The sequence below is a fragment of the Apis florea genome, unplaced genomic scaffold, assembly GCF_048593485.1.
Source record: "Apis florea isolate Af1SG1 unplaced genomic scaffold, ASM4859348v1 contig_3170_pilon, whole genome shotgun sequence".
Taxonomy (NCBI): Eukaryota; Metazoa; Arthropoda; class Insecta; order Hymenoptera; family Apidae; genus Apis; species Apis florea.
This window is the reverse complement of record NW_028256714.1, coordinates 4,941,261-4,951,036: the sequence shown is the minus strand read 5'-3', so window position 1 is coordinate 4,951,036 and position 9,776 is coordinate 4,941,261. Positions and strand designations below refer to the sequence as shown.

Genomic DNA, 9,776 nt, shown 5'->3' with positions numbered 1-9,776 from the left:
GCCGAGACAGTTTTATTACATAACGAGTATTATAATCGGATAAAATCAAGAAACAATTAAAAATTTTCAAAAGGCCTCGAATGAAACTTCGGCAGCAACATATTCGCGATTATGTGAGAAGTCAAACCAAAAAAAAAAAAAGATAAATAAAAAGAAAAATGCAAATAGTGCAAAAACGATTGTACCACGAAACATTAATCATATTACACTTCTTCTTGTATACATTTCAGAAACTACAGAAGTACCAGCGCAACAACATCACATCACAATCACACAACACACAACAAAACACGATACGCCACAGTTGATTGAATCAGATACAGAGGTAATAGAAGAATATACAACGAAATTCAGACGCGGAAGCAAAGAACACGAGACCGCGGCAGTTAAAACAAAGAAAACGATTATACGTAAGAAAAAGCCAGAAAACGAAGAAGACAATGTCGTCGTCATTGAGGAAGAATTAGAGGATATCAAGCCAAAAATACCATTCATACCAAAAAAACAATTTATGCCGATTGAAGAAATAACGACAACTACAGATGTCGAAGAGATAATACCGACGAGAATAGACGAGGTCGAGGAAACAGAGCAAAAAGAAGAGGAAAAAGTAGAAGTGACTCAAGTTCAAGATATGAACGAAACAAAGAAAGATATAAAAAAAATTATAGAGAAACGAGAAAAAACACAACACGTAAAAGAAGAAACTACAATAGAAGAAAAAGATAAATCAAAAACAACGGTGGTAACAAAACCAACTGAAATAATAGAAACAGCTGAGAAAATCAAACGAGAAAAATCTCTAAAAGAAGAAGTACCAGCAGAAGAAACAATAAAACCTCTTCCTGCTCCAGAAAAGATTAAACCAACGGAAGTGGAAGAAGTTCGAGAACAAGTGACAGTTACGGAGGAAATTACGAAATTGGGAAAACCAAAGAAAACTACTAAAAAGAAAATCGTCAAACGACGTGGAAAGGAACAACAAGTGACAGAAGTAGTTACAGTTGAAGAGGAAGGAAAGGCTCCCGAAACATCTGTAACAGAAGGACCAATTGAGGAAGTTGTCGAAGAAATAATAAAACCTCTTCCTGCTCCAGAAAAGATTAAACCGACAGAAGTGGAAGAAGTGCGGGAACAAGTGACAGTTACAGAGGAAATTACGAAATTGGGAAAACCAAAGAAAACTACTAAAAAGAAAATCGTCAAGCGACGTGGAAAGGAACAACAAGTGACAGAAGTAGTTACAGTTGAGGAGGAAGGAAAGGCTCCCGAAACATCTGTAACAGAAGGACCAATTGAGGAAGTTGTCGAAGAAATAATAAAACCTCTTCCTGCTCCAGAAAAGATTAAACCGACAGAAGTGGAAGAAGTGCGGGAACAAGTGACAGTTACAGAGGAAATTACGAAATTGGGAAAACCAAAGAAAACAACTAAAAAGAAAATCATTAAGCGACGTGGAAAAGAACAACAAGTGACAGAAGTAGTTACAGTTGAAGAGGAAGGAAAGGCTCCCGAAACATCTGTAACAGAAGGACCAATTGAGGAAGTTGTCGAAGAAATAATAAAACCTCTTCCTGCTCCAGAAAAGATTAAACCGACAGAAGTGGAAGAAGTGCGAGAACAAGTGACAGTTACAGAGGAAATTACGAAATTGGGAAAACCAAAGAAAACTACTAAAAAGAAAATCGTCAAGCGACGTGGAAAGGAACAACAAGTGACAGAAGTAGTTACAGTTGAAGAGGAAGGAAAGGCTCCCGAAACATCTGTAACAGAAGGACCAATTGAGGAAGTTGTCGAAGAAATAATAAAACCTCTTCCTGCTCCAGAAAAGATTAAACCGACAGAAGTGGAAGAAGTGCGGGAACAAGTGACAGTTACAGAGGAAATTACGAAATTGGGAAAACCAAAGAAAACAACTAAAAAGAAAATCATTAAACGACGTGGAAAAGAACAACAAGTGACAGAAGTAGTTACAGTTGAAGAGGAAGGAAAGGCTCCCGAAACGTCTGTAATAGAAGGACCAATTGAGGAAGTTGTCGAAGAAATAATAAAACCTCTTCCTGCTCCAGAAAAGATTAAACCGACAGAAGTGGAAGAAGTGCGAGAACAAGTGACAGTTACAGAGGAAATTACGAAATTGGGAAAACCAAAGAAAACTACTAAAAAGAAAATCGTCAAGCGACGTGGAAAGGAACAACAAGTGACAGAAGTAGTTACAGTTGAAGAGGAAGGGAAGGCTCCCGAAACGTCTGTAACAGAAGGACCAATTGAGGAAGTTGTCGAAGAAATAATAAAACCTCTTCCTGCTCTAGAAAAGATTAAACCGACAGAAGTGGAAGAAGTGCGGGAACAAGTGACAGTTACAGAGGAAATTACGAAATTGGGAAAACCAAAGAAAACAACTAAAAAGAAAATCATTAAACGACGTGGAAAAGAACAACAAGTGACAGAAGTAGTTACAGTTGAAGAGGAAGGAAAGGCTCCCGAAACATCTGTAATAGAAGGACCAATTGAGGAAGTTGTCGAAGAAATAATAAAACCTCTTCCTGCTCCAGAAAAGATTAAACCGACAGAAGTGGAAGAAGTGCGGGAACAAGTGACAGTTACAGAGGAAATTACGAAATTGGGAAAACCAAAGAAAACAACTAAAAAGAAAATCATTAAACGACGTGGAAAAGAACAACAAGTGACAGAAGTAGTTACAGTTGAAGAGGAAGGAAAGGCTCCCGAAACATCTGTAATAGAAGGACCAATTGAGGAAGTTGTCGAAGAAATAATAAAACCTCTTCCTGCTCCAGAAAAGATTAAACCGACAGAAGTGGAAGAAGTGCGAGAACAAGTGACAGTTACAGAGGAAATTACGAAATTGGGAAAACCAAAGAAAACTACTAAAAAGAAAATCGTCAAGCGACGTGGAAAGGAACAACAAGTGACAGAAGTAGTTACAGTTGAAGAGGAAGGAAAGGCTCCCGAAACATCTGTAACAGAAGGACCAATTGAGGAAGTTGTCGAAGAAATAATAAAACCTCTTCCTGCTCCAGAAAAGATTAAACCGACAGAAGTGGAAGAAGTGCGGGAACAAGTGACAGTTACAGAGGAAATTACGAAATTGGGAAAACCAAAGAAAACAACTAAAAAGAAAATCATTAAACGACGTGGAAAAGAACAACAAGTGACAGAAGTAGTTACAGTTGAAGAGGAAGGAAAGGCTCCCGAAACATCTGTAATAGAAGGACCAATTGAGGAAGTTGTCGAAGAAATAATAAAACCTCTTCCTGCTCCAGAAAAGATTAAACCGACAGAAGTGGAAGAAGTGCGAGAACAAGTGACAGTTACAGAGGAAATTACGAAATTGGGAAAACCAAAGAAAACTACTAAAAAGAAAATCGTCAAGCGACGTGGAAAGGAACAACAAGTGACAGAAGTAGTTACAGTTGAAGAGGAAGGGAAGGCTCCCGAAACGTCTGTAACAGAAGGACCAATTGAGGAAGTTGTCGAAGAAATAATAAAACCTCTTCCTGCTCCAGAAAAGATTAAACCGACAGAAGTGGAAGAAGTGCGGGAACAAGTGACAGTTACAGAGGAAATTACGAAATTGGGAAAACCAAAGAAAACTACTAAAAAGAAAATCGTCAAGCGACGTGGAAAGGAACAACAAGTGACAGAAGTAGTTACAGTTGAAGAGGAAGGAAAGGCTCCCGAAACATCTGTAACAGAAGGACCAATTGAGGAAGTTGTCGAAGAAATAATAAAACCTCTTCCTGCTCCAGAAAAGATTAAACCGACAGAAGTGGAAGAAGTGCGAGAACAAGTGACAGTTACAGAGGAAATTACGAAATTGGGAAAACCAAAGAAAACAACTAAAAAGAAAATCATCAAACGACGTGGAAAGGAACAACAAGTGACAGAAGTAGTTACAGTTGAAGAGGAAGGAAAGGCTCCCGAAACATCTGTAACAGAAGGACCAATTGAGGAAGTTGTCGAAGAAATAATAAAACCTCTTCCTGCTCCAGAAAAGATTAAACCGACAGAAGTGGAAGAAGTGCGGGAACAAGTGACAGTTACAGAGGAAATTATGAAATTGGGAAAACCAAAGAAAACAACTAAAAAGAAAATCATTAAACGACGTGGAAAAGAACAACAAGTGACAGAAGTAGTTACAGTTGAAGAGGAAGGAAAGGCTCCCGAAACATCTGTAATAGAAGGACCAATTGAGGAAGTTGTCGAAGAAATAATAAAACCTCTTCCTGCTCCAGAAAAGATTAAACCGACAGAAGTGGAAGAAGTGCGAGAACAAGTGACAGTTACAGAGGAAATTACGAAATTGGGAAAACCAAAGAAAACTACTAAAAAGAAAATCGTCAAGCGACGTGGAAAGGAACAACAAGTGACAGAAGTAGTTACAGTTGAGGAGGAAGGAAAGGCTCCCGAAACATCTGTAACAGAAGGACCAATTGAGGAAGTTGTCGAAGAAATAATAAAACCTCTTCCTGCTCCAGAAAAGATTAAACCGACAGAAGTGGAAGAAGTGCGGGAACAAGTGACAGTTACAGAGGAAATTACGAAATTGGGAAAACCAAAGAAAACAACTAAAAAGAAAATCATTAAACGACGTGGAAAAGAACAACAAGTGACAGAAGTAGTTACAGTTGAAGAGGAAGGAAAGGCTCCCGAAACATCTGTAATAGAAGGACCAATTGAGGAAGTTGTCGAAGAAATAATAAAACCTCTTCCTGCTCCAGAAAAGATTAAACCGACAGAAGTGGAAGAAGTGCGAGAACAAGTGACAGTTACAGAGGAAATTACGAAATTGGGAAAACCAAAGAAAACTACTAAAAAGAAAATCGTCAAGCGACGTGGAAAGGAACAACAAGTGACAGAAGTAGTTACAGTTGAAGAGGAAGGAAAGGCTCCCGAAACGTCTGTAACAGAAGGACCAATTGAGGAAGTTGTCGAAGAAATAATAAAACCTCTTCCTGCTCCAGAAAAGATTAAACCGACAGAAGTGGAAGAAGTGCGGGAACAAGTGACAGTTACAGAGGAAATTACGAAATTGGGAAAACCAAAGAAAACAACTAAAAAGAAAATCATTAAACGACGTGGAAAAGAACAACAAGTGACAGAAGTAGTTACAGTTGAAGAGGAAGGAAAGGCTCCCGAAACATCTGTAACAGAAGGACCAATTGAGGAAGTTGTCGAAGAAATAATAAAACCTCTTCCTGCTCCAGAAAAGATTAAACCGACAGAAGTGGAAGAAGTGCGAGAACAAGTGACAGTTACAGAGGAAATTACGAAATTGGGAAAACCAAAGAAAACTACTAAAAAGAAAATCGTCAAGCGACGTGGAAAGGAACAACAAGTGACAGAAGTAGTTACAGTTGAAGAGGAAGGAAAGGCTCCCGAAACGTCTGTAACAGAAGGACCAATTGAGGAAGTTGTCGAAGAAATAATAAAACCTCTTCCTGCTCCAGAAAAGATTAAACCGACAGAAGTGGAAGAAGTGCGGGAACAAGTGACAGTTACAGAGGAAATTACGAAATTGGGAAAACCAAAGAAAACAACTAAAAAGAAAATCATTAAACGACGTGGAAATGAACAACAAGTGACAGAAGTAGTTACAGTTGAAGAGGAAGGAAAGGCTCCCGAAACATCTGTAATAGAAGGACCAATTGAAGAAGTTGTCGAAGAAATAATAAAACCTCTTCCTGCTCCAGAAAAGATTAAACCGACAGAAGTGGAAGAAGTGCGAGAACAAGTGACAGTTACAGAGGAAATTACGAAATTGGGAAAACCAAAGAAAACTACTAAAAAGAAAATCGTCAAGCGACGTGGAAAGGAACAACAAGTGACAGAAGTAGTTACAGTTGAAGAGGAAGGAAAGGCTCCCGAAACATCAGTAACAGAAGGACCAATTGAGGAAGTTGTCGAAGAAATAATAAAACCTCTTCCTGCTCCAGAAAAGATTAAACCGACAGAAGTGGAAGAAGTGCGGGAACAAGTGACAGTTACAGAGGAAATTACGAAATTGGGAAAACCAAAGAAAACTATTAAAAAGAAAATCGTCAAGCGACGTGGAAAGGAACAACAAGTGACAGAAGTAGTTACAGTTGAAGAGGAAGGAAAGGCTCCGGAAACAACTGTAACAGAAGGACCAGTAGAGGAAATTGTTGAGGAAATAATAAAACCTCTTTCTACTCCAGAAATGATTGAACCGCCCGAGGTAGAGGTGATAAAGGAACAAGTGACTGTTACAGAAGAAATTACCAAAGACAGTAAACCTAAAAAAGTCACAAAGAAGGATGTAACTAGACGTAAGGGAAAGGAGCAACAGGTGACAGAGATCGTTAGTATTGAAGAGCAAGGAATGGCTCCGGTCACATTTGTTACGGAAGGTCCAGTGGAAGAAATAGTTGATGAAATTGTAAAATCACTTCCTGCGCTTGAGGATGTCAAGCCTGAAGAAGTGATAGAGATGCAAGAACAATTAGTCATTACCAATGAAGTTATTAAGCAGGAGAAACCGAAAAAGACTACGAAGAAAGGAATAATTAAGCATTCAGGCAAAGAACAGCAAATAACAGAAATAGTTACTGTTAAAGAAGAAGGAGAGCAACCGATTACGACAGTGTCTGAAGGTCCTCTAGAAGAAGTTCTTGAAAAAATCTTAATCTATCCAACATCTAAATATGTTGAAAAACCATACGAAGTAGAAGAAGTACGCGAACAAGTAACTGTCACAGAAGAAATAGCAAGAGAAGGTAAACCCAAGAAAACCACTAAGAAAAAAGTAGTAAAGCGTACAGGAAGAAAACAACAAGTGTCTGAAATATTAACAGTTGAAGAACAGGATCAAGTTCCAATTACTACAATTACCGAAGGTCCTACGGAAGAAATAATCGACGAAACTCTTAAAGTTCTGCTTGCTCCAGAATACGCTAAACCAGATGAAGTGGAAGAGATTCGTGAACAAGTTACTGCCACACAAGAAATGACCGAGGAAGGCAAACCTAAGAGAATTATGAAGCAAAAGACCATAAAACGTAAAGGAAAGAAACAACAAATGACGGAAGTTGTAACAATTGAAGAGGAAGGCAAAGCTCCTGTCACAATTATCACTGAAGGTCCTATCGAGGAAATTGTGGAAGAAGTTGTAAAAGCATTTCCTGTCCCAGAACATGTAGAATCAACAAAAGAAGAAGCAGTTGAAGAGATAACAGTTCCTGAAATTGTTACCGAGGAAGGTAAACCAAAAATTGATAAGAAGAAAATTCCTAAGAAAGTTTCTAAAAAAGTACCTGTTCCTAAAGAAGAAAAAGAAGAAGTTACAGATGTTCCTGAAATTTCTGAAATTCCATTAAGAAAACTTAAGAAACCTGTTAAACTTGAACGTCTCAAAATAACTAAAGTCGAAGCTACGAAACTTGAAATACAAGAAATATCTGTGGATAAACCTCAATTTGCACAAATTAAATTGCGTAAGACTCCAACCGTAAAACGACCTGAAAAGAAAGAAAAAATTCCTCGAGTTCTTCTTCGAAGTCGAATTACACCCATAGAATGGCCTGCAGCGATAAAATATTTGAAAATCGAAGAACTCGAACCGAATGAAGTTCAAAATGGTATTTTGTCTCGCAATGTCGAAGAAGCTATTATTTTACCAAAACCTAAGAAGAAAAAGGTAAAACGTTTGGAAAAGGAAATAGCCAAACTAGAAAAGCTGGATCAAGAATTCGAGGAATTGAAAAAGGAATTACCTCTTGAAAAACTTGAAGAGCCTCTAATAGAGAAATCAGAAAGGAAAGTGAAGAAAAAGAAGCCTGTTGAAAAGGTTAAAGGCGAGAAGCCACAATTGATGAAGATCAGTATCAAAGAGCAAAAACCTATCAAACCGAAAATCGAGGAACCAGTTACTCCTTTGTTTGCACAGATTAAATTAAAAAAAGCACCTGTCAAATCGAAAACGAAACAAGACAAAGATGAAACCAAGTTCCCTAAAGTTTTATTACGCAGTCGTATCACGGAATACGAATGGCCACCATCTATTAAATATCCTGTTATTATTGAACTTGAACCTAATTATGTGCAGAATGGTGAATTATCTCGCACTATGGAAGAAGCATTGAAACTAAAAAAAGTGAAACACAAGAAAGTAAAACTTCCAGAAAAAGAAATAATAGAATTGGAAAAACTGGATCAAGAATTCGAGGAATTAAAGAAAGTTCCATTGGAAAAAGTAGAAGAAATAGCGCCATATGAACGTAAGCCTAAACCCAAAGAATCCGAAGAGGAGAAACCGAAAAAATTGAAAATAGGAAAAGGAAAGCCTCGGTCTACGGAAGAAGAGGAGCCACAAGTAATCAAATTGAAGAAAATACCGGAAAAAGTTCCAAGCGTTTCAGAAGAATTTACTCCTGTTCCAAAGAAGAAAGATGAAGTAGACAAACCCGAAGAAGAAAAAGAAGAGAAAGAATATCCTGAAATAAAGCCATTCGAACCGTACGAAATAGAAACAACTGAAATAAAATTAGAAGAACTAGAAAAACCAGAATATCCAGAGAAACCAGAGAAAATACCTAAGAAGATATCAACTAAAAAACCAAAGAAGGAACGCAAGACACCGGTTCAGGAAACTGAAGCTGTTCCAATAGTACCCGGTATTCCAAAACCGAGAGAACCTGAAGAAAAAGAAGAAATTAAGAGAAGAATTCCTGAATATGAAGCTCCAATGCAAGAGCCAGAGAAAATTAAATTAAAACCTTGGAAGAAATCTGAAGATGAAAAAGAACAAGAAAAGAAACCTGAGGATTATCTAAAATTCGTTCCCAAAGATGACGATATTGTCGAGACTGTCGAGATTGTTATGACCGTGATCATGGAAGAAACACCAGAAAAGAAACAACGAAAGATCAAAAAGAAGAAAACCACAACGAAACGTGGAGACGAAAAACCGAAAGTTATCGAAGAGACAACGGTAGAAGAAGAGGGCGTAGAACCTGTGGTGACGGTCGAAGAAATTGTCCAAGATAAACTCGAAGCCGTACCGGTCGAATCGAAACCTATGCCTGTCGAAGAGATCAAAGAAGAGATAGTAACGAGTGAGATCGTGAGCGAGGAAGGAACAAAGAAAACGGTGCACAAAAAGCGCATCACAAGGAAACGCGAAGGTAAAGAACAGATCACCGAAGAGGTGGTCGTGGAAGAAGAAGGTAAAGAACCATTAACAGCAATAACAGAACTTCACGAAGACACTACACGAGAAATACACGAAAAACCAAAACACAAAAGACCAACAAAACCAAAAGCTGACGAGAAAGTGACGGAAGGTAAGCCCATTTCTTACGTATTACAATTATACCATCACCATAGCCTACAGTTATATTATATATATACGCCATTTTTCATTTATTGAGCATAAATGATATACGATTTAAACAATACAAAATACAAAGACATGATGGACAAATATACTTGATGTTATACTATATACATAACTTGTAATCGATGTATATGTTTATAAGCACTTTGTCTATACGCTTCTTCTATCTTTTCTATTCGTTTATTCGTTAAATAATTTGTGATATGCTATAAAGAAAAGCTTGAAACGAGATATTTTATTTTAATGATCAAATCTAAAATATTTTATTCTTTTCGCAGATATCACGGAAGATGTTGTAGAACAGGTAAGATTTATAAGATAGTTGATTTTAAAATTATTTATATTTTAAAATGGCTACAATTATGGATACAAAATTTACTAAGATTGAATTTATTTTAAA

At 37.5% G+C, this 9,776-nt stretch overlaps 1 protein-coding gene across 15 annotated transcripts in view; it reads left to right on the top strand.

Annotated features, from left to right (window-relative positions):
• Positions 1 to 9,776, top strand: part of LOC100869706 (sallimus) — a 124,737-nt gene that overhangs the window by 95,509 nt on the left and 19,452 nt on the right. For 13 of the 15 annotated variants that reach the window (XM_086910095.1, XM_086910091.1, XM_086910086.1 and 10 more), the window contains 2 exons: positions 231 to 9,323; positions 9,655 to 9,680. In XM_086910095.1, the coding sequence (XP_086766221.1) occupies positions 231 to 9,323; positions 9,655 to 9,680 (9,119 nt within the window). The remainder of the gene's footprint in view (positions 1 to 230; positions 9,324 to 9,654; positions 9,681 to 9,776) is intronic. The other 2 variants (XM_086910089.1, XM_086910094.1) reach the window with 2 other exon arrangements.